Below are 25991 nucleotides of genomic sequence, written 5' to 3' on the forward strand. Positions count from 1 at the left end.
CCGCTAACCTACGTCTGACACAGGACCTCCAGACCTTCAGGAAGTACCTCAAGACATGGCTCTTCGAGCAGTAGCACCTCCCGAACCCCCCCAGCGCCTTGAGACCCTTCCGGGTGAGCAGTGTGCTTAACAAATTGATTGATTGATTGGTTGCTTGGCAACAGAGGTCTTCAACCCAATATATCACTAGATGCACACACATGAAAAAAAAGGTGCAGGGCCATCTATCGTCATTTCATGAAAACGCTTAAAACCATATTCTCCCAGCAAGCTTGTCAATAGGCGCGCCCCAACAAGAAGAATGAGCTAAAATAATCAGCATAGGCTGAGCACGGTCATATTGCTATTTTGGAATATGGAGCCTGCAAACTGGATGAAAGCCATGCTAGGCAAACCCCACAACACTGTGCAATACAATCATAATATATGAAGAAGAAAAATACAATATGGCTTTGGGTCATGAGCAGGTACATGAGTTGCAGAGACATATCAAATTTCATCTCATTCCTTAATTGATCACAGCCCAGTAACATGAAAGACAAGCTTTGAAAAAGCCAGGTTTGAAATTACGATGGAATGTGGATCAGGCACATGCGCAACATATGCATATCTCAAAGAGTTTAGCTTTGCCAATACCTGTTTGTGTACATCTTAGAAAATGCCGACTGACACATCTGAAAAGGAATGCTGTATTTCCTGTAGAATCTACTTCTCAGATGCGCTTGCCAGCACTCGCCCCTCAGTCCACCCGGTGCCTTCATGACTGACGCAAAATATTCCCTTATGCATTCAACAAGAGGTGGGAGGACAAACCCAAACAGCCAATAGGGAAGATGAGGATGAAACTCTGTGTGCTAATTCAATAGAGACGGACAAGTGCTTCAGCCAATGTCTGAAGGAGCTTGAGCAAAATATGTTAATGGCTAAAGGAGACTTCCCCAAACCTCATAAAGTATATAGTACAAAATGTTTGGCATAAATGGCACAGGCGCCATATATTTCACAACAGAGAAGATACAATACCTTGAGGCTTGTACATGCTGATGGATTTGGTAGTTGTTTGAACAGGCCATAAGTGAGGTTTCGACTCCTGAACAGCTGGTAATGTACTTTGATGAGGTTTGTTTTTGGTCGTGGAGGGTATCCATGCCGGATGGCTGGTAGTGTTCGGGTTCTTTATGGCGGTTGTTCCTTTACTGCTCACGGGAGCGGGTGTAGTCTGTGCAGTTGATACGTGCACTGTTGGAAGTGTCGAAGCAATAGTATCCAGGATCCAATTTCTGACACGGGTCACCCGGGTATATACTCCTGGTCTACGGGCTTCGGCACACCCAACACCCCAGCTCACAATTCCAGCCAGGAAAAACTTGCCCGGGGAGGCCTCACAAGCCAATGGCCCACCTGAATCCCCCTGAAGAAACAGACAGATAGAAAGGAGTAAGCTTGGTTATGACCTACTACCAGTGATCCGCATAGCTAAGGGTTTATTAGTTATGCTTTGAAGTACCCTAGCTCATTAAAAAAGGGTTTGTAAATCTTTCTCAAAGGCCATGCTTAAAGTCTTTTTTTTGGACATGCTTTCTCCTTCTTTCATCAGAGATGCCATTGTTGTGCTTCAAATTTGATCCAAAAAGGCAAATGAATACCATGCCAAACAATATAACAAAACATTACATAAAAATTGAAACATAACATAATGTATTGAATAACATAAGATTGTGTGGAGCATTTACTCTGCTATAAAAGATATCCCTCTGACCTGGCACAAACTGAAAAGCTATTTTTTAACTACAACAATCTTCCCTTTAAGAGACTTAAATAACTGCGAATGTATTAATGAGCCCAACATCAAGTTAATGAGAATGTGTGATGAGCGTAAGGAAAAAGTGGGTGATTAAAGTAAGGAAGATGGTGGTGAGAAGGAAGTGAGATGTTAAAATCAATGAGTAGGAAGAATAAAATACGAACATACAAGGTAATATTTGGTAAGGACAATATTACAAGTCGGGTAAAGGCAAGAAAATAATTCAGCTAATTAGTATGATAGGACAAAGGTATTGAGAAAAGGTAGAGGTATGATGAAATTAAGGAAGGTGTGCTTGGGTTACGAGAGACAACTGTACGATGAAGATAAGAGAGATGGGATAGTGAAAGTAAGAAAGAAGTTACATGATAGGTAATGGAGAACATAGCAAGTAAAGGGAAGAGTAAGATAAATTTAAGGGAAAAGATCCAGCGAGGCGAAGGGAGTGTGGTACGATGAATGCACGGCAGGTGGTGCTCGCATGTAAGGGGGAAATCGTGGTATATGATGTAGATAAGTGAGAGAGACATGTGGGTGTAAAGAAGTATTAAGGCAAGGGATGAGGTCTGATGGAGAAAAGGGCAAAATGAAACAAAGATAAAAGTGAGAGAAACGCCAATGAAAGGGAAGAAAAAGCTATGGAGAATGGAAGGATGAAGAAAGGAGAAGGTAGGGGAAATGACACAATCAAATCAAGTAGAGAAAATCAATAGTACAGGAGAGAGTAAAGGAGACTCTGTCACTATGTAATAGAGAATCTGAAACAAAAATGTAATACCGAAGGTATGATGATGCTACCGGAGAAGGCACAGGAAATGTGTAGATGTACTGTAGATAGGTTGCAGGGACCTGTTTACACTATAGTGCACCTTTAACATGGTGCTCCAGGCTCCAAAATGGACAGTGCGCTCTATTACAGGCATTGCGCAATACCCCACGGCAGATGCAAACTTGCATCTGCTCTGTGGGCAGTGCTTTGCGTGATATGCGCCTTCGTCTGCATGAATCAGTGCCTAGGTATAGCATGAAGACAAGTTAACATGAAGACAAGGGAAGATGAGAGTACAGAGATTTTAAGGGGGATGGTCCAAATTAGTTTTGTTTTCCATCTGCATTGGTTAGTCTGTGTGCTAGTGAACATGTTCCACAAAGACACACAGATATAATAAGGTAAAGCTCCTCTTCTTCTCACCTGACAAGAATCAACCTTTCCATTCAGGTACCCGGCACACACCATCTGGTTGGTAATGGCATGGCGGTAGAGCTCGTTGCAGAGTGTTTGGTTCAATAACGTCACACTTGCGTGCTGCAAATTCTCTGGTTTTATCGCTGATGGAAGAGAAAGAAAAGCAATACGATAAAGTGTTGGAGTTGATTCAGTGGTTTCACTCAGAGTCACAAAAACAATATTCTTGGTATACCAGTCTGCAGAATTTTACAAAACTGTGAGATTTTTTAGCTTTATTTTGGAACTCTACATTTTTTATTTGAGAATTAAATCTCAAATTCCTATTTTTACACTTAGACCATACAAAGAAGTGCAGTGTGAGGTGCTTTCTGAACCTCAAAGTAATGTAGAGGTCAATCTTTCAGAAACCCTCTGGTTAAGGGAAAGTAGGGATTTATTTTATCTTTTACAATGTGGCACAGCTCGTACACTTTGTGTTCCTCCCCATGGAACTTGAAAATCTGCTGCACAGGCAAGTTTGGCTTCCCAAGGAAAGTTTTGCTACTCTGTGTGTTGAATGATGTTCTTAAACATTGGGTTTTCTATGGAGGTGGCGACTGATGAACTTTTACATTGGGAAAATGAAAGTGGCGAATGATGAAAGTGATGGAAAATGTACTAAATATTATCTTTTTAAAATTTGTTTAGGGAAGCGCCAATTGATGCACACCAGGTGTCTCTTATGGAAAGGACTACTGATTTACTTAAACATTAGGGAGGTTATTCACTGAAGTTCTATGGAGAGATTCACAGGGCTAAACGTGACACAAAGCATTTTATGGATTAAAACCTGGGGAAGCAATGCAAAATTGAACAGCTTGACTTAAATATCACCTTGTTTAATTGCCACTTGGGTTTCTTCACAAAAATATCAGATGATGAACTTATGAAGTGGGGTTACAGGATGAAAGTGGTGGCTGGTACTGAAATGTTGTGTTTCTCCAGTGGTGAAGGTCATCGATTTACTTATCACAACTGGCTTTAGTCAAAAAAACATTTGCACTTGTGACTGAATTTAAATACATTTAATTATGTTGGGATCAAAACTTACGGTTGTCCTCTGAGATGTAGCCCCATCCAGAGATGACGCAGGACATGCCATCAGGGAAGACATATGTGGGTGAAGGTAAGCAGATAGGCTGGATGTACTTGTTGAAGACCAAGGGGGAGTCCAGCTCCAGGACAGCTACGTCATAATCTGCAGAGTCCGGGTTGTATAGCGGGTGCTTGATTATCTGCGTGATCATGGCTGTCACTGAACTGCTATCTGTTCCGCTCATGGTAGTGGTTCCAAGGATGGCTGACCAGACTGCCGGGTCCTGATAGCTGGAATACAAACAAAAATCAAGTAACAGTGGTGCATTGGTGCTAAAGACCGACAGAAAGTCTTTGAGGCAAGAGCATTGTTCCACGGTCTACAGCTCGAGCAAAATCAAAACTCGACGTACGAGTAGCTCAGTGTGCTTCGAGGAAACCACCACCACACTATTCACTGCTGTGAACACAAACTGAAATGTATCTTGATGTAATTTTTGTGTTCTAATGAATTTTCTCAACAACAAGTTCTGCATTTCAAAAGCCTGCTGGCCAGTCCAAAATGAACCCCTCTTAATTACTCAGCATGAAGGAGCAGAGACTGCAAAGAATGGGCAACCAGCATACAACTTGCATGCGTGTGTGTGTGTGCATGTGCATATCTTTGTGCCACAAACAGAGCATAAGGTGACAGGAAATATTGACAAATAGTAGGCTAGGAGAAAGAAAATTCCCAGTTCTTACAGGGCAATATTTGACTGCAAAATTAAATTAAAAATAACTATACGATTTCACCATATTTAATCGTGAACATTGTAGACTAGAAGTACCAGACTGAGTTGGCAGGCTGGCATCTTTTTACAAAAAAGAGCAAGTGCCAATATGTTAAGGAGTGTGCTGCTAGAATCTGTAGTGTCAGAATGTGGTTGACAGATTTTTATATGGTGAAAACATAATTGTAAAAATATCTTCATTATAAAGTATAGTTTCTACAGCTCTAAATCCAAGTGCTGCAGGGACCCACCGTTCCAGCATCACAAACACGTCCTTTTTAGATCACAATCATCGTGTGTTCCATCATAATCATGGTCTGTGACATCACAGGCTGTGACACCACACAAGCCCTTGTCTCACCCTGGGGATTTGAGTTTAGGAAGTCACAGAAACGTTCAGACCTTTTTCAGTGTCCTATTAGATGCCAAGGCTATTATTGTATTCTCTATGTAATTTCATGCTTTCAGGCTCCTTGTAGTGATTTATTTGTTGCTCTGCAGAAAAAAATGGACTATGCAATATTTTAGCCACGACTCGTGCTCTGGCTCTGTTTTATGTTCAATTTCCCACTCTTTCTGTGTCTTTCTAAAGCATTTTTTAATTGAATTTCTATGTGCCACTGTACTCCTTGGATTCACAATGTATTCATTAACAACTCTTAAAAGTAAGAATTGGTGCCTCCTCTTGTTCAAAGGGAGAGAATTCATATCTCTGTAAGTTAAGTTATCAGTAAATCTTATGCCTGTGTCTATGATTAGGGATAAGCAGGTTGTACCTAGGGGCAGACGCCGGGTACCACAGTGGTGGCCCTCACCGCGCACCATGCTATGCCGGGCTCTGCCTGCGCTGGGCCTTCACACTGTAAATGACAGCAACTGCTAAGATTTCCCATCAAAGCTATATTTTTTAATGGTTTACAGATTAACCTGCTTTGACGTTTGTAAGCTTTGCCGCAGTAAACCAGATGTATGCAATCAAAAATGTAAATGTATCAAACCTTGTTCAGTTCCTAAACACTGTAATCCATCAGCACTGGTGGCAAGAAGTTATGCCCCATTCTGATTTCTAAATCTAGGCGTCCGGTTAAAAATGGAATCACAGTGAGTCCTTACTCGTTGAAACAGTGCGCTGCCGACACTAGCCACTTCTCGTTGACGATCGTTGCCCCGCAGAAATGTTCGTTGTTCTCTCTTAGGCTGACCTGCCACGGAAACTCTCCCGGGGCGGCATTGGAACCACCTACAATTCTGCTGGCCTTCTGCAGGGCTGGCTGGGAGCCACAGCCTGAAAGAGGGAAACAGAACAGCACAAAACTATGAGTCAGGTTACATTAAGTCAATAAAAAGGATAACACAAATAATGCTCTGGAAGGTCTGTGATGGCTTACCAGGCTAGAACCCACCAGTTATCCTCTAAGCCATCTCTTACTACCTGTTGTTCTTATTATCACCTGAGCTAGTATTGGTTCATTTGTAGGAACCTCCAAAGCTGTATTGCCTCAGGATAGATCATTCTCGCTCCTCGCCACCAAAACGTGGAACACTCTTCCCACCCACCTGCGCCAGACCGAAGACCTCCTTACCTTCAGGAAACTTCTGAAGACCTGGCTGTTCGAGCAGTAGCAGCCCCTTCCCCCTTCACCACTCCTCAGCGCCTTCAGACCCTCACGGGTAAGTAGTGTGCTTTACAAATTCCTGATTGATTGATCCCAGTTAGATGTTGCCGTATATTCACAGAGGAGAGAATGCTACTGCGGAGAGCATCCTTCTCAGAGCCAGTGTTCCTTAGGGACACGGACACCTTCCTTTGTCACTATCCATTGCAGTTATAGTTAAGATTGGCCTCGCCAGGAGGGAACCTTGTAAAGGGGAGCTTCACTATTGGTATTAACAGCTTACACCTATACCCGGAGTGTTCAAAGCTGGTCTCAGGTTGACGGATCCAGGCCGTACTTTCATACCCGCAACAGACTATGTAAGGTATTTAATTTAGAACCATGGTTTGCAGTCTTTTTTAGTTATATATACTGAAATCTGGCATGGATCCAGCCCTTATGGCCTATGTTAGACTATATGGTTTAGTGCAGCATAAATGAAAGGTTTACTAAAGGACCCCAACTATTAACAAGTAATAGTCCTGCCTTGCAATAGGGTTTGATACTCTTCCGTATTTGACACCTGTTGAGCGACTTCAGGGCTGATTTGTATAGGCTCATGATTACTCAAAGCTGCCTCTTCTGTATAACTTGGTTTTGTATAACCACCCTTCTTACGCGCTAGGGCGAAAATGGTGCAGTGTCTGCTGCTGACTAGGACAGACAGAAAATGATGCCGGCAGCTGAGTCAAACGCTTCTTTTTTCTTTGGTTAGCCCTGCTGCACAGCACCGCTAAAAACCATTGGCAAAGTCAATTGGACCTATTGGCTTTGGCAATGTTTGTTCCTAAGTATGTATGACTTACCAATGCAGTTGTAAACTGATAAAGAGTTACATGTAAATTCCAAAATATGCCAGAAACATGCCCTGTCATTCTATAGTTTTTTCCCCGGTTCCATTAATTATGGGGTAGCTATTTGTTTTTGCATAGACACCATGTTTACAATGCAGCCTGACTTTCAAGAAGAAATCAAGTCTTGTGAGAGTTGTTAGCATTTACCTGTCCCTGAGCGCCACCTACCCATAAGATGAACTATTCAAATAGAGTGATGTGTATTTTACATTTCATTCGACCGAAGACAGCCAGATTGAGCCTGTGTCCTTCGTTAGGTAATTCAACTCTCAAATAAGAAACGCTTCGCTTCATGGCCATTACACCTCATATAAGAATAAAACTTTGTCTGTGCTCTTGAAAATATTCACAAGTATCAGTTTGTGTGTTGGTTTAATGTGGCAGAAGACAGAAGTGCTTGAACTTAGCCCCTCAGAACAGTTGCACTTATACACACTTTTTTTATCATTTCATCAGAGTTGTGGCCTGGTATTTTCAAAATACTTACTGCAGTCCACCTCATCTGAGCCGTCGGCGCAGTCCTTCGAGCCATCGCATTCTGGGTTCTGTTTTCGGACACATTGGCTGTTTTGACAAGTGTACACCTCTGCAGGGCAACCTCCTGGTATACAAATGGAAATCAATTATTACAATCATTCCTGTACAGTCGGATGCACGTAAACTCCTGTGCCGCCTAGCTGCAGTGTCCACCTTTCAGGGCCTGCATAATATTAGAGTGGATGCTCTCCTGGCCACAGGCACTAATTCAAGGGTCCAAAGACGGCCAAGAAATCTAGATCATTGCAGATTCAGGATAACCACTGACTAGGGAAATTAGTTCAACTTAGATTCATTGTGCATAAACATATCATAGGTAGATATCTGGAAAATCTGGCATTAACCTTCTGGACCTACTTTAGGAATCAATGACCTTGTTATTTTCTTTACCAAACTTTAACTCATTCTCTAGAGTGGGCCACACTCACACTACTCCAGCAATCAAATGAATGTATTGTTTAAAACATACAGAAATGCAAATTTCAAGCACAGGAGGCTCCTGGAGCACAAGTAACTGAATTGATCTTTCATGCAGCTAAGGTGCTTAATTTGTGCCGGCTGTTGCCAGTGGTGGGCAACTGCAGTTATTTCTAGGAACCAAGACTTAATTGATTACCAAACTTGTACTTAGAACGAGCGAGAGAACTGGAGAAAGGAGGAGGGAAAAAAAGCCAGGACGGTGACCAAGGTGGGGAAGCAGGGGTAAAACTAACTAAGAGAGTGCCCTGGACAAACGAGGCAGGAGTTGCAATCACGACTATGTTGTCTGGGGTATCTGGCAACCAACCGTGCATTCGTCAGAACTGGTGGGGCACTCACAAAAAACTCTGGCCGGTTGCACTTATTATTTTTTTATTATTTCCTTTCACAAATCAAGCACTGGCCAGAAGTACATTTATTGCAAACATCTACCTGCAGTATGCATATTTACAATTTTGCTAAGTTAAGACCTTATCTAAGATGAAACCTGGGCCCCAGTGGAACACTGAATATTCCAAGAGCTATGAACCTTTGAATAATGACAACACTCGAGAACTTCCTTGGATGTTGCTGGCCACGCAAACCCATGAAGTCTCTAGAGACTTGATAACCTGCTCAGGAATAGATTTTATCAGGGAAAGTACTACTACTAAACTGAGCATAGAATACATTCTTCTCATAGCCCAGCGAGCACAGGCATCAATGTCTCCACCGAAAAGAAGTGCATTTTGAAAATGCTTTCTGGCACTTTTTAATAGCATCAAGTGCAGAAATTAATACTCCTTGCAGATATGGATTTTAAAAATATGAGACGCCCCCCCCCCCCCCCCCAACTCCGCCTGCCCTCTACAGAAATGGGAAGCACACATTTAAGTCTGTTATATGCCAAAAGCGTCTTGAGTCCAAGGCCTGCGCCATGAGCTTCCATTGTATACCAAGAGTTGGGTCACTAGTGGACCTCGGTGCTGCCGGACTTAGCTGTGATTCTACGGATCTCCACACTGGATAATTTTACTTATTTACGTATTCAATGGGCATCTTGAAAATCAAGCATAGATACGACTCCCTGTGGTCAGCCTTTGATGCACCAAAAAATCCTGCCTTGAATCCAATGGTATCTATCCAAGCAGTTTGTGTTCACAAATCATGAAGAAATGACCCCCCTACTCTGAGTACCCCCAAGCACAATACGAAGATACCAGATTTCAAAGCTCAGCCCTAGTTTATAGGCCTCTTGCCAGAAACACAGAATGGAGTCATAAGGTGTGCGCCTAACACACAGGATTCAGGTAACATAGATTAAATTCAGCACTTAGGGGTGAAACCTCAGAAAATGCCTATTGTGTTCCATGTAGTTTATGGGGTGCAAAAGCAACTTACCAAGCTTCAGGGCCATCGGAAAAACAGAGAGGCTACTCGAATCTACAACGAAAAAAGTAAAATCAAAGTTTAAATGAGAGTTGCCAAATATTCACAAAATGTGTGTGGTATAGCTTTTATACAATGTGTATGCATAGGCCTTCTTGCATGTTCACATGACTACAGTTTGTGTACTGAGTGTGCACTTCCGGCCTAAAGGACAGTCCTGTTCAAGATTAACATATTTTCAGCTCTTGTGAGTGCTCACGTGTCACATATTTTTCTTTAGCTCACATTAATAGGCCATAGAGGGATCTCCACCCTCTGCACCCGCTTGCATTCACAGTGGCTTTACAACTATAAATGGCCTTGTTCAGTTCCATATCACAGGGTCTGACAAAATATGACACCTGCAGCTTCTCTGGGCTTTCTGAAAGTATTGTTTATTGCTCAGTATAAGTAAAGCATAGGTACCCCATCCTTGCTTCATAGGCTACCATATGAAAACATGTTGCAGGTGAAGGCAGGGTGCGTGCTAGAGGGATACTGAGGAATAACTCTCTGCGATTCAGGCATTTTGTCACATGAAGGATGCAAAACGTGTCCTCGTTGCTCTAAAATAAGCCACGCTTCTAACAGAGGTAAAGATTAAACTAATCCATTAGGGAGGTGTGGTTGGGGTACACTTAGTACTCCTTTTATTCACATTGTTTACTGAGGTTTACAATCATGGCAATACTTCTTACATTAGTTTTGGGAACCTAGCACAAAATAAATATTAGTTTTTGGATAAAATACCTAGGAGTGTGCATAGATTTTGGGGTTTGTGGGTGAGCACTGAATATTCGCCTGTAAATAAGAGATTGTCTGAATCCTAATACCCGTCTTCTCATGAGCATACCTCTTGAAGAGGGGTTAGAGTCACCTGTTTGCTTTCTTTTTCCCTGAAAAGGTTGCAGTTTCTTTTTGAGTTGAGGAGATCTACCAGGTGCTGCATGAAACATTTCAGAGCACACAAGGAACAAGAGTATTCAAGGAAATTGGATTTTCAAAAACAATCAATGTAATTACTGTTGCACATTCCGGAGGTGTGGGGTGTGGCGCTGCCGGGGAACATAGCACCCCAAGTGTGGAGAGGCCCATGGACTACCCGAGTACACGACAACCCTCGTAGGCCCTTACTAGAAGCCAGGTGAAATTAGGGTAACAACACTGGACCGAAGACAGAGTCCCCAGGCCATTTCTGGGCCAGCACTAGCCTTGCTTATGGAACGCTGGATAACCTGACTCACCGAGCATTACCAAACAGTTGACCTTGTTTTTCTAGATTTTGACAAGTGGAGTTTGTCACAGGAAAAGAATCAGGGTGTAGAGTTGCTGGTTGTGGAAAAGCAGCCCACAGTACGTGGTGGGGTCCCTGAGCTCATACAATCGTATATTATGTCATCAGCATGTATATTTTGCAAGTCTAGAGTTTGTACGATGTCCTGATGCACTGGGGTTTTCTTAATGTTCAAAGACAGGGCACTTGGGTATCCGGGGCTTTGGAACTGGGCAGTAACTGGCTGGTATTCGTAGAGTCCAGTTGAACTTCGCTTAACACGAACAGTGCTGAGATTCCAAACTCAATGAATCTTCCACCTGCATCCAGTGTTTATTTTACATAAATGTTTGCGGATGGTGGTCAACATTACTCATTTTTGGGGATTGCAACTTATTTTTCCTCATTAAACTTTGACACATAGCAAGATAGAGAAAAGGGAGAAGGAGAAACATATGAAACCTGTGACAAAGGAATAAAGCAACCTGATGAACAAGCATTGGCAAAGTCAAGAGGTCTCGCCTATACAAGAGCTATTGGCTTTGCTAATCTATTTTAGCCACGTTGTACACCAGCATGGCTAAAAGTTAGTGGCACAGAGGAGAGTGGTAAGGAGTGTCGTAGAGAGGCATGGTGAAGAGTGGAGTAGAGTGATGTAGAGTGGAGTGGCAGGGACTGTCGTGTAGTGGAGTGGCATAGTGTAGAATCACAGAGAGTGGCATACACTGGAGTGGCAGAGCAGAGTGGACTGGTGTAGTGTACATTGGTGTAGAATGTTGCAGAGCATAGTAACATAGAGTACAGTGCCATTGAATTCAGCGAGATACAAAACAGTGTCGTGGAATGCAGTGGGGTAGATTAGAGTGGAGTAGTGCTGAGTGGAGGGGTGTAAAGGGGAGTGGCAGAGTAGAGGGAGTGGTGCAGAGTAGAGTGGTGCAGAGTGGAGTGGCGTAGGGTTGAGTGATGTAGAGGGCAGTGGCATAGAGTTGAGTGGCACAGAGTGCAGCGGAGTAGAGTTCAGAGTAGAGTTGAGTGGCATAGCATGCAGTGGTGTAGAGTGGTACAGAGTAGAGTAGCATAGAGGGGTGCAGAGTATACTATAGTGCTATATAGTGCAGCAGCATAGACTAGAGTAAGGCAGCGTACAGTGGCAAAAAAGTTCAGTGGTAAAGAGTGCAGTGTGGCAGTGCAGAGTGTCAGAGTGCAGTGAAGTAGAATGGCATAGAAAGCAGTGGTGCAGAGTAGTGTGCAGTGGCACAGAGTGAAGTGACAGAGTGCAGTTGTGTAGAGTGCAGTGTTTAAGAGTAGAGTGGCACAGAGTACATTGGCTTAGAGTGCAGTGGCGTAGAGTGAAGTGGCATGGAGTAGAGTCGAGTGGAGTGCAGTTACGTGGAGTGGCAGAGTGTAATGGCATAACGTGGCGTAGAGTACAGTGGTGCAGATTAGAGTGATTTACAGTGGATTGGGGTATGGTGCAGTGGCATAGAGTTGAGTGTTACAGAGTAAAGTGCATTGGCTTAGTGTATTGGCATAGAGTGCAGTAGCGTAGAGTGCAGTGTTACAGATTGGCATAGAGTACAGTGGCATAGAATGAAGTTATGCAGAGTAGATTGGTGTGACATAGATTGGAGTAGTGTAGAGTGCATTGACATAGAGTAGAGTGGTACAGGGTACAGAAGAGAGACGTAGCATGAAGAGGTGTAGAGTCAGTGGTGCAAATTGCAGTGGTGTGGAGTTGTGTAGAGTAGAGTGCAGTGGTGTGGAGTGATGCAAAGTAGAGTGCATAAATGAAAATGTGTGGAAATTGCATCACCTAGTGTAATGATTTGTTTTGATCATAATTATTTGTTTCCAACACACATCAGAAATAACAACAATGTGCTTCATTTGTGTTCCTAATTCTGATATGCTCTGAAATACCTGCACAGTTAATTTAAATGTTGTTGCATGCTAGAAAAAGTATCTTTTCTACCTCTGGTATCCAGCAAGGTTGTCACATATTCCTCTCACTTTTAAGTTGGAGAAAGAAAAGTAAACAAGCGCCCTCAGAAGACAGTACCTGACATTTGACCTTGATCTCTGAAAGCATAGGAAATTTGACAATATAAGAACAAGACTTAAAGGACTGTTTACAGAAAGGGAGTTTGTGGAAGAATACAGTACACATAGTTTAGGCAACAGGAGGGATGACCTAAAGAAAATAAAGTAAGCAAATAGAAAGTCAGAAAATGTGAGTTACAAACCACAAAGCCAGTGGTAATCAATGGGCAGAGTACATTCCTTGGTCAACTTTCTGAAAGTCCCCAAGATGTCTTTAGCAAACCAGACAGCCGTGCTGTCTGATTGGCTGCTACCTAAAAAGGATCTGCAAGCATGAGCTAAAGAGAAAGGAAGTGTCAGGTGGTATAAGAAAGAGACCATAGGAGGACTCAGGAGTAGATAATCTTGGCATACTATAGCCCCAACAATTGGCAGGGTCGACTATAGGATTTTAAGGAAAACGTTGTGCACCTACACGTATTTTCTTCCAAATTAAGCACTCCCTTCTTCCACAACAAATTTTGAATTGTCTACTCCTGACTTGAAGATTCCGGTTCAGAGGCCTACACTGTGATGCGTTTATTAGATCTTTTCTGTATGAAATCTTACTCATACAGGTCACTCCTAGCATGTGCCTTGTTTGAAGTGTCATAGATTTTAACATTCTAAAACAGTTACGAAGGCCGGGGCATCAAGAACTGAGATGGATCCAGTAACTTGTAAGACGTGAGCCTTATAGGCCTCACCTCTTACCACCATCAGTTCTCATTTTAAATCTTGACATTCTAGGGGTTTGAACAGCTTTGAAACAGGACACAAGGCTCCACACAATTCACAATAAAACAAAATAGAATTAGTAAACGTATGTGTCAAATACTCTTGATCAAAACAACTTTCATTCTTTCTGCTTTTATATGTCTAGCATGGACGCTTTCTGAATATATTTACTTAATACCAACTTTTAATACAGTGCAACAAAGATGTCATAGACAGAACACAGAAACACCAAAATACTGTGAAGGCAAGTATAAAAGGTAAGACTCGATTTCCTAAACTTACACTACCGTTATGTACCTGGACTGTATATAGTAATCGTACGTTGGTGAGTGTTAAGAAAAACAGATCTTCTCTGTATACTTATATACTTCCCTTCACAATATTTTGGTAGGATAAATGTTTGATATTCTGGCATAAAAACACTCAGTTACTCTACGATATTCTGATATATAACATATATAACCGCTCAATAATTTTTACAGTTGCACAACAATTTTTTTTCTAGTTGATGTTATAGACGTAAACATCTAAACACAGAAATCCTATCTTAATTATACATATGTGAAATTGGGTATTTTGTTTTCAATTTCCCGGAATTTAGCATGTTGCATGAAATGTTTTTTGATGATAACCTGTATTACTTTTGTTACACCAGGGCACATCATGTTATAGATTTCTCACATAAAATAGACATGACACAAGATTGGTTTGAGAAGAAAATGTTTCTCCAGGAGACATTTTTTCTGTGCAAATCAGTTTCCTCAAGCAAAATGTATGCAAAATTGTTCAGGAAATTTCAGGAGGTTTCAATACCAAATCCGACAAGTTCATGAATTCTGTCTGCCCTCTTAAAATGTGTGCACTGGACTATTCATCATAAATTTCCAACAAATAAAAATTTGCTGCCAAAAGTTCCTTGCTACAAAATAACCAATTGCAAGTGGAGGTCTCCACAGTAGTCTGATGTGTAACAAACTTTTCTGCACTGCTGCCTTAAGAGATGCATAATTCAGCTATATATGCATTAGGAGTTTCCAGACTAGTGCAGCAATTTGTAAACAGTTCTCTACTGTTAGTTACTTTTGTCCAGGCAGTTACTTGAAATACAGGCATCTGAATATGTCCTTTTCTGTCATATGTATTACTTAAGATGAGATATTGTATGGTCGGGGTTTGGAAACCTATCATCTCGCACATATGAGTTATGTGTAATTAATCTCAGATTGTGCAATATTGTTTCTGTTACTTTTTAGTTGATGCTTTGATTTTCTATGATCTCACTTACCTCCCTCTTTTTCCCCCCACTCTTTCTTTCTCTTTTTAATTGTAATTATATAGTTCATTATACTTTGTTGGTTTATGAACTATTTTTTGCTGAAACTAGAACAATGATTTATGTATCAATGTGCAACATTCTCAGTTGTAGTTCTACTTTGGCCATCCATTGTCATTGACTTTTTATTATAAAAATTAAAGGCATTTTATATTTTTTTCTTTTTAATATGTATTGAAGTTAGTATGTATGGATATTTATTTACTAAAGCTTTATAAAACTAATAAAATATACAAAAATAGGAAATGTATATTTTGTCTAGCTTAGATAGACTCACCACTGTAATTAGGAGAGAAAGTGTATTTTTCCCTCATATACCTGTTAATTAATACAAGACATTTAAATATATTAAGCGCATGTCAAATCACTGCTTTAATAAATTAAGTAAGAGCATAAACGTTTTACAAACCCAATGACTGCTGAACCGACTGTTCTAAGGTTTCTTATAATACTTTAAAAAAATGTTTTTAAATCATGTTATGAAGCATTGAGCGCGGCTGAAGAGACATCTAAATCATCAAGGGAACAATATAATGCAGCCGGCGCAACAAAGGAATAACGAAGGCTCTTTAGACCTGGCTTTTTCCATGTCACCACTGACTGATGCAGCTCTCATTTCCCATGGCTGTGGAGACAAGGAGACCACAGAGAAGGAGCAACCAGGCTCCCTGAAAGGGAATGGAAAGTGGGATGACAAAAGACTTCTGGAAAGAGGGGTTGAGTTTCATCCTACAAAGAGAACGGAGTAGGGAAAGGGTTAGAGGGACAAAAAGTCCAGGCCATGAATTGCAGGGGGAAGCTCTGTTAATTCAATAGCTTCCCGCTATCTGTCCGCAGGTGCTCTAATCATATAAAGAAGAAACCACAGGTAACTTTAGCTCCATTTAAAGTGGTAAGGCTACAGTAATCGTTACTTCACTGCAGCATTAGGTATTCAACACAAGTAACTTTCATCTTGCAGAGACACATACTTTAGCATGCCTCCAGGCATTGGAAGGATCCCCTAACAGTTTTGAGAGTATCACTTTCATAGCCTAAAAATGCTTGTTCCATGGTATTATTTTGTGTTTATTTTTAAGGCCGACCTGATAAAAACCAACTAATTTCTTGCTATGGAATCAATGGAAGGTACACTTGTTATTACAGATGAATACTGTGTTCTTTAACCTGCTAGAAACACTGTAAAAGAGAATTCCATTTAATCCCACTCCCATAAACCCTTTTATTATCTACAAACAACATTTTGAGACTGACAGGTAACACAATCCACCAAACTGTTTAGAAAAGATGCACACGCAGTGAGGATCCCTGTATCATGGAAAGCCATAACTAGCCTGTGATCAAGAAATGACTCCCAGGAGTCAGTAATGCCTCCAGAAAGTCTGCTACAGCATCCATGCAGGTGCATTTCAAATTACAGCTGGTGAGAATATTCCATACTAATCTGTTTGAAAGGTCCCACCTCCCGTCACCCCACCCCACAAAACCATCCCCAGATGGAATGAGCTATCAAATAACCAAATGTAGGTGATTTGACACCTGGTATTATAAATTACATTTCCAGCCTAAAAATATTTGTGGGGGAGCTAGTTTCTCATTAGCTGAAATAGTAAATGCTACAAAGAGGTAACCGTTTGCCTGATATCACATATCACTGGTCCTTCCAGTATATAATACATGTGGTCTCTTACCATTCAAAGTGTGTGTGCATGTCTCACACATATGGGGTAAATCTGGACAGAAGTTCACCACCTTTTCAGTGTTGCAGGGAATTACTACTTCTGCTAGAACAATCCCTCATAAATAATAAACTTTGTTCAAGTTAGTGCACCACATCTGGATCTTCAGCACTGGACCAGGGATCACCCACTTAATTCCCTCTTAATTCACAAGATGTTCCAAGTCCCTTCTACACAGGAGCATTGCAGAGTTGCATACCAACATGTGAAAGACTGCAACCAGCTTGAAGATTTGCTACTTTATTAATTAAAACTACTTTTGTACCGTCCCACGCACTTCAAGACACCTTGTTGTCAGCATTTTCTTAACGTTTTCCTAACCGGGGTTGTTACTGGAGGGCCTCTGAAAGCAATACTGTCCATCTGCCAGTAGTCAATTCAGTTCGAAGGTCGGGTGCTAAACCCATGCACAATGTTACTAAACTTAATTTGTGGTAGTCAGATGAAAAGAGTTATAATTGATATTCAACTGTTGCCATCATAGCTCAGTCTTTCGAGCTCGTTTCAATTATTCCAAACCAAATCACCAGCGCACAGACCAACCATACATGTTCCATTGCCTCAGTGTTTAGTGAGGTTCATCCTTTGCTGCTTTTTATGTATTGCTTGACAGTGCAGTTGTCTGCATGGCCTTTGTTACAAATCGTTTAATATATATCTAGATTGGGCTTTTTTCTCCACCCAGAGGACTGGATGTTCAATGTATCATTCCGCCCTGTAGGAAGTGCCTCAAATAGTATGCGTAAGGGACTATTTTACATCTGAAAAGTACACCTAATCATCACAGTTGTCAGATTTGTTCTGCATCTCCTAGCCCCTAATCAACTAACCTTTCTACTTGTTTTCTACATTAACAAAAGTATTACTGGCTTCAAACCAATTGTGATGAGATTCCTGCTGTTGGTGTGCTTTCTGGATAGTTTTGTTCTTTTATGAGGACCTGAGGTCTATCTTTCTCTACAGTAGATTAATGATAGATGGATGCAACTTACCAACAATGGTCGCGGATGTGATGTAGCCATGCGAGGTCACGGGGATCGTATGGTGATCCAGCTGCGTGCTCAGGCCCTGGATGAGGGTGCCCTCAATCAAACTGGTGCTTACAGACAAGAATGTCTGCCGAAATGCAAGACTACATGTGAAGATTACGCTGTAGTTCCCATTTCTGAAACAGACAAATATTAGGCAAAGTTAATGCACATACCATGCAATAAGGGTACAACTACCACTAATCACTGCACTAAAATAAATCCCTGGACTCTAGGTCATTCACAGCACTCATCCAACAGCCTAATGAGGCACATATCTAACCAGAAGGGGACAACTTTTTGTTTCACTTGGTCCCTGCCTCTGAAACTTTACCCCTGGTGGAGTAAAGCAACTGCAATAGTTTTAAAGACTGCAGACATATCTTTTTGAAGAAATATATCATACCCTCTGTTCCCACTGAACACACCTTCAGGTGGTTTAACTGGCATTGCTGTGCCACACAAGCACACATAACATAATATAACACAAAATAACATGCATTTGTACAGAGAATACGCAATCAGGCAGACATCTTGATGCAGAATAACAGATTGTCCTTTGTTACTCAACCCAGTGATATTCATTTTATTGATCCTGGAGGGGCGAGAGGCTGAGTGGACCACCAGGATTTAAGCCTGTGACCATGAGGTCAACCACAGATCCCTGCAGTGGATGTATTAGTCCACTGGGCCACCAGACCAGTGTCTTCAACAAACACAAAATCCCACAAAATTATAATTGTCGAGTTTCATATACAGCATAGACCAGAGGTCTTCAAACTGGGGGGTTGGCCCGCATGGGGGGCGCCTCAAGTGATCCCAGGGGGGGCACCAGACTCTGACCAAAAGAAGCATTATACAGATAACAGGCCTTTGTTTTAAGCAGAAGCATGTTATTGCATTTAAAAAAAGGAAACAGTACTTAACTGCAATGTTTAAATAGATCTACACATATTTAAACATTGACATCTTTATAAAATAAATGTGAAAAGTTCTGAGGGGGGGCCCAATGATTTTTATTTTTCAACTGGGGGTGCGGCATTAAAAGGTTTGGAGACCACTGGCATAGACTAAAGTAAATGCACTGCCAAGACATAACCAGCAATTCTTCTGTAGTGATGGCCTAGCATGGACACAGTTGCTATATTAGCAGAGCACTAAACGTAGCCACACCAAGTTAAAATGCTGTTTGTCTGAGTGTACATTAACACCAGCTTTTTTACCCCTCCCGTTGATTTTTAATTCTGCACTTTTTTGATTATAGGACCAGAATACATTTTTAAAACCATGCTCTTTGTACTACAAAAGAATATTGTTCTGTTATGGCAAGAACTGCATCAAAAACGTGTTTGTCAGTAGAGGTGCATCTAAAACCAATGCAATGTCTTTGGAGGCATCTTCAGGGAGCTGAATTAGGATTCCCAAAGTTGGCTTTTTGTGTGCTATTTTTTCCCGGTGCACTATGGCTTTAAGTGGAGAGCCCTACATTCTCAAATTGACATGAAATAAAACAATACATATACTGAATGATGGGAAAGGACATTTCTGAGTTATTTGGTACCCAAAAGTCTGATCACAAAGTCTAACTAAATGTGCTGGTGATGCTGGTTTGAAGTGATTGAAAACATCAGAGCAGTGAGTGGCCCAATGGTTTTTCTTTACCTAACCTGACATATATGTACATTGGTGCCATAAGCATCTTCAACATACATGGATGTGGAGTTAGGAAGAGTAAATCCATACTTTGGTAGATGCAGTTATCTTTTCATATTTTGTCCCTCAATATTCTGTACTAGATATCCTTGAATCACAATATTCTGGGTGTGGATATTCAGTAGTACAACTCCGCTTGAGCAATGCTGGAGATTCAGGTTGTCCTCATTTTCTGTGCACTATTGAGTAGTTTCATCTGAGGTTCAGCCTGCAGTTAAGTAGATAATGTGAATATCTAGGTCTTCTCGTCTAATAAGGCAGCTGCTTGCTGGATGGCTATGTGACCGATGGCTCTGTGCAATGGATCACAACTGCATCGAATATCAGTGAAAGGCCTAGGGAATGATTCTGAGCTCAATGAGGTGGCTTAAGTCATGATTTTTTTTCAATAAAGCCACAAAAATAAAAACATCTCACATGGACGTCAACTTTGTTGAAAGCAGTGTTGGCGTACTTTGTAACTACTGCTTCCATTAGCTTGCTGCATATAGGTACATTTTAATTCCCCATCGGCATGATCAATAAAAGGGTACCCAGGAGATCACTAATGGTTAGAGGTACAGATTAAAAAGATCACTTCTATGCATCTACAGTCATAATCTTCTGCAGCGCCTCATCCGTCATTGCATCACCATTATTGGAGCATATCCCTGATCCTCGGAAGTCACAGCCAATGCTTCCTTCCCATGCCAGAATACAACCCCATAACAATTCAATCATGAAATCAGGAAGAGCTTTCTGGGAACCTGATAGCTGCCAGCATTGTTTACTGCCTTAGGAGTATGAAGCCATGTATGAATTCTTCCATGTATTTAGTGTATTGCCACAGGGGAAATGGCGTGTTTGACCTAGAACAGTACAGCTGTGAGTGAGTTGATCTGTGTAAGGAAAAGAGATATAGGTTGAAGATTAACTTTCAGTCTGACAAGCCACATATTTTCAGTCTTTTCACAAAGATAGCAAGTTGGTGTCAAGGGTTAGAGTTCCGGAAGATGGTTCCAGAGTCTTGGTGCTTGAGATAGTCTGAAACAATACTGTGGTTCACCCATGAGAAGTCTATCGTCTGTGTGGCATAGTTAGGTGCCCTTAGAGGATGGAGCGCTTCCTGATGCCCGGTCCTCCTGTCAGTCTCCTAAAATGATTGGACCTGTTCATGATTACACATTAGCATGGGTGAACAAAGATGATGCTTTTGCAAAATCCATGAATCTACTCAAGTGCCAGAGAAAGGATCAATGGAGCTGTGTTAAAAACTAATAAAAATAGGTTTCTGTTCTGATTTGCAGCTTTTGTCAATGGGTTTATTGTTAAAGGTTCACATATACTTCAACGGGACACTGCACACTATGAAATACAAATTTACAGTGCACATACGGTCTCTTTTCTGAATGAATTAAAAATAGCAGAACGCTGTCCAAATAGGTTTCTTCTTTGCTCGATTTCATTTAGACTGAACAAGGTATGGATTAGTCATATAAGATGTTATGAAACTGAGGCCCATATTTATACTTTCCTAGCGCCGCATTTGCGTCAAAGCGGCGCAAACTTCCATAATTCTATTATGTTTTGAAAAGTTTGCGCTGCTTTTGCATAAAAAAATGACGCAAACGTGGCGCTAAAAAATTATAAATATGGGCCTGAGCTCTCTACATAGAATTTGAAAATTTAAGTTGGCGAGACAACATACCCGATGGATGTTATATAAATAATTTCCCAATCTTGGGGAAGGGTGGTGTGCTACAGAGCAGAAAACACTGTGCGGCAACCTAGGTTACCCACCTGTATGCCAGGATTGTGCTATTCTTATAGCTGTCTTCCAGTTTTGTGTCACTGAAGCTGGATTTTAACTAGAAAAGCAAAATAAAAAAAAAAGGTTAGCAGAGAAACATTCAAAGTGATCTAATTCAGCATAGAGTATGTATCCATTAGTAAATACAAGAAGAGGGTTTATTAAAGGAATAAAATGACCACTGCTAAAATGTAGGTGCTCTCTCTTTATCATCGTATTTGAATTAAAGAAGGCACTTGTCACTTTGTTCCAAATCAAGTCAATCAGTCTACTTCAGTGCCTAATTTGTAAAAGAAATATGTGCCAGGGCACTCGTCAGGCTGTCACTGCAGTTTGCACTGCTCTTTGCCCCAGCCAGCACTTCGGGTGAAAGAAAAAACACACCTACTTGCATCACATCCTTACAAGTGTGGCACTTTCGAGTATTCCAGGCCCCCAAAGCTAAAAGAATGGCTTGGGTGTCAGGTTTTATTAATTTTTGATATATATTTAATTAATAAACAACTGTTGTGCTCATCTCTAAATAAAACAAACAGTGCCACCATGTGGCAGACTGTCATAAATGCTGGTGTTGGCAATTGAGTGTTGGTGCGGAGCACCGGAATCCACCGGCTCAAATTAACCACTGGTCTACTTATAAAAACATTTTATTTAAATTTTATAAATGATATTCTGATATTCTTTTTTCTAATTTTGTTTTAGTTTCCCCCTCGGTTCTTTCAAAATTCTAATATTCTGATATTATAAAAAATAATTTAAAATTCAAATAAATCGCCATCCAAAAGGGATATAATTTAGAGTTTGGCAGACAGGATACTGTACCACAAATGTGGCAAATCTATCTGCCAAAGGGACAGTCTGCTCACTCTATTTTGAGTAAATCAGACATGTTGTTTCCGATGGTGGTGCCCTCACTGGCTCTGCCGTAAGAAACACCACAATGACAGCCCCACGGAGTTGCGGCTGTCCAGGTAGGTTCCTGTCATAATTACAGCGGATGGTCCCATGTATGTTCTTGATCAGTAATGGACCATCAGGAAAACCCTGGTGGTTCCAAACTGAAAAAAAAAAAAATGACCCACAACCTGGGAGAAAATTCTGAGGTTCATTCGTTTTTTGCTTTTCAAAAACAAACTTCTGCTTTGGCAGTTTGTTTTTGAAAACCAAAAAACGTTTGCTAAGCAACTGCCATGGTTCAGGCAAGCTTACAGCACCTTCAGATTAGACGTAGTGTCAGTAGCTCCTCTGCAGGCACAGAGATTTCTGCAGGGCCAAAAGTAGTGCTTAATTTGTGCTTGTTGTTACCGGTGCTGAGCACCGGCACTTATTTTTGAGGGCCGGCGCTTATTCTTCTGCCTGAAGCATTTACTTCGAGCAAAAGACACTATTGGGAAGACGGAGAAAAACGAAAAGCTGCAAGAGTGAGCTGAAGGGACAGAGCGCCTTTAAATGGATTGAGGAGGCCCGAGATGGCTTCAGAATTACTCTGCCTCAGTATTCTGTGTTCGCACATTTAATTACAGCAGCCGCGTTTTTAAGAGGAGGGCTTTGAGCACCGGCACCTTTTTATTTACAAATTAAACACTGGCCAAAAGGGATCACTAAATATGGCGGCTGGTGGTCCGGCCAAGGAGGGAGAGTTGACTGTATCTGCTGCCCTTACGGACAACAGACTGTCTGCCAATACTCTGTCAGCTTCACAGTATGTTTTGCAAGCATTCGTTTTTCATACACATTACTTTATTTTATCTGAGCAGCCTACTTCACCTTCAAATAACAATGCACACTTCTGACACATAACTGGGTGCATATTCCTAACTTTCACCTGACTCACACAGTGAAGAGGCTGTGAACTCAGACTGTTTGATCTTACCAGCCTCTGCACTGTCGCCGTCAGGGTATGGTAGTATTCTGATGTGTCTGTTTGTAAACTGCTGTCGTACTGGAGGCCTCGGAGTTCCACGGTGTAATTCACTCTTAGTTCTTGTTTATGTAAATATGCTGTGGAGAAAAAAAAAATCTGTGATCAGGTGAGCTGTAGAAACCTTTTATGCATTCCCCTTCATTGTTATCGGTAAATTCTCAAACAAACTCATGAAAAACAGGCTCGTGGTGACCACGCTGAGAATGGAACATGAATGGTTCCTAAGGTTGGAAAATACAAGCATTAATTACTGGGCATGGCTCAATGGGTTGGAGGCCCAGTACTAACAAATGCTGCGTAATCGAAGTCTTAAGTCTGAATCCCCCACAAATCAGCCTGTCTTTTATACTTCTAAAGACCTCATTATCAGGTGGGTGTTAAATCCAGATACCTGCAGAAACTCTTGTTACACAACATATTGAAATTATGAGTACTGTGCTAAAAGATGCTTCCCCAGATGCATTTCAACAGGCAAACCGAAGGAAAATTGCCATGTTTTGTTTGAAGAGATATGAAATGGCAGAAGTATGATATTTAATGCTATATAAAACACAATATATTATCATTATTAAAGCTCATCATACCTGAATTACTCATTCAAGTGTAAACCTTAAGTAAAGCCAATTAACCTACCTGTTATCATAACACCTATCAATACTATGGCCCATATTTATACTTTTTTAGTGTCGTATTTGTGTCTTTTTTTTACGCAAAAGCGGCGCAAACGTACAAAATATAATTCTAGTGTGCACTGCTTTTGCGTCAAAAAAATGACGCAAATGTGGCGCTAAAAAAGTATGAATATGGGCCAAAGTGTGGACAGAACTCGCAGAATTTCACTCTGTAGAATTTAGTGAGTTACATGAAAACTCAGCGAGATTCAACAGAGTTACGCCAACAGACGTAAATTATCCACGCAGTGCTGCAGGTTGCACCAGTAGTGCGAGCAGCACTGGAAGTTCAACGTGAAGCACACCATGTGGTGAGCAAGAGCATGCAGCCATTTGAGTTGATTTTGCTGCCGTGCTCACAACTGGCAGAGTTAGAAAATTGTTCTAGGGCACGCCAAATCTTGCTCCCGCGCGAATTTCTGAAGCCTTGCAGGAAAAAAATTCCACGACATGGCGATTCGTGGAATTTGGGCGGAATTCTGCAGAGTCACTAAATCCTGCCAGTTCTGGAGGCGGAAGGAAACATTCTGCCCACCCCTAATCAATACAACTACTACATAGTTGTAGGAGATTTACTCAAAGATGTTTACCACTGGGCCATCTGTTATAAACACAGTGATGGATGTCCGTTGAGGATTGCCCTTTGCTATTTTATCCATAATATTGTAGCACGCACATACCCTTCTAAGTACATCAGTAAATTTACTTAAACAAATTATCTTTTTTTTTTGCACCAGCTTAGCTAGAATAATAAGATCACGTTTTCCAATGATGAATGCAACACTCACAGCTAGCCAGGGCTTTGCTAGTCTTGAAACTAATGCAAGAAGAAAATGTTAGGGAGTACAAGCATTCTTTTGATTAAAAAAAACAAAGTACCAGAACTCCATCATAACACAGATCAGAGAAATGTCTTCAAACCTCCACTCCAGAAAGGATCCAATGAACCCTATTTCATAGCAGTGCATATGCAATCTTCCTTTAATGCCAACTTTTACAACCACAACAAAGCAAAGTTTTAGAACCAAATATAAAATGTGAAAACTCTGGAATCCATATAAAGCAATAGAGCCTACAGCAATGATCCTTATTTTGTTGCTGCTCAATCATCAGATAAAGTAATGAATAATAGTTCTGTGATTTTGTGGATTTATGAATGTTAGGATGTTGTGTGGAGTCTGGTTAATTTAGATAATTTCGGAGAAATGTTTCTTATGTACATTAAACAGCAAATTATTAAGCAGACTGTAGAATTGGTTAAACGCTGAAGTCTAACCTTATCAATTGAGCTTTTAGCAAAACCACACTACGCTTTATATATATTCAGTGGAAAAAGCATTCTCAGAAAATATGGTTCTTCTATGAAAACCCAGTAAATATCAAGCAATACTACACATACATTTCACCATTGCTAGACATGGAGACAATAGAGCTTAGGTTGTTCATCACTCACAACTCGCCACTAGGCATAGCACAACTGACCTATAGCAGGCTTAGTTACTGGGTTCTTCCATAATGGCTACTAACCAAAAGCAAAGACTATACCTGATGAAGCAGAACAAAATGACACCCACCTCATAAAAGTGATTGATAAGCTCCCACTGACTAATAAAATAGAACTCAAAGACCTCAACTATGCATTGTATAGTATTGCAACATTTATATAGTGCTTTCTGTCCCTTTGTCGAGAGCTGAACAACCTGCCTACATGGGTAGCAGCCTACACCATGTAGGATATAAGGTTGGAAAGCATGTTGTCTTCCTTTTAATCCTATGTGGGAAGTGTTTCCATTACTGTGTTACGGTAATCACGTTATGAGATGCAGTTCTTAGCAGTGTGACGGAAAAAGAACTGTGATAGGCACATTTGACCGCTGTGGAAATATTTCACATATATACAGTGGTTAGCCACCCTCTGACCTCACTATACC

The 25991-nt window shown here is 41.0% G+C and overlaps 1 protein-coding gene across 1 annotated transcript in view; it reads right to left on the reverse strand.

Moving 5' to 3' along the window:
* Positions 1-25991, reverse strand: part of TMPRSS9 (transmembrane serine protease 9) — a 143657-nt gene that overhangs the window by 97679 nt on the left and 19987 nt on the right. Inside the window, exons 3-11 of the mRNA XM_069216322.1 lie at positions 23339-23466; positions 21456-21523; positions 17928-18100; positions 9747-9788; positions 7837-7950; positions 5954-6125; positions 4084-4358; positions 2997-3133; positions 1024-1411 (exon numbers count right to left, since the gene is read on the reverse strand). Coding sequence (XP_069072423.1) covers positions 1024-1411; positions 2997-3133; positions 4084-4358; positions 5954-6125; positions 7837-7950; positions 9747-9788; positions 17928-18100; positions 21456-21523; positions 23339-23466 — 1497 coding nt within the window. The remainder of the gene's footprint in view (positions 1-1023; positions 1412-2996; positions 3134-4083; positions 4359-5953; positions 6126-7836; positions 7951-9746; positions 9789-17927; positions 18101-21455; positions 21524-23338; positions 23467-25991) is intronic.

Source organism: Pleurodeles waltl, chromosome 12 (assembly GCF_031143425.1).
Source record: "Pleurodeles waltl isolate 20211129_DDA chromosome 12, aPleWal1.hap1.20221129, whole genome shotgun sequence".
NCBI classification, from domain to species: domain Eukaryota; kingdom Metazoa; phylum Chordata; class Amphibia; order Caudata; family Salamandridae; genus Pleurodeles; species Pleurodeles waltl.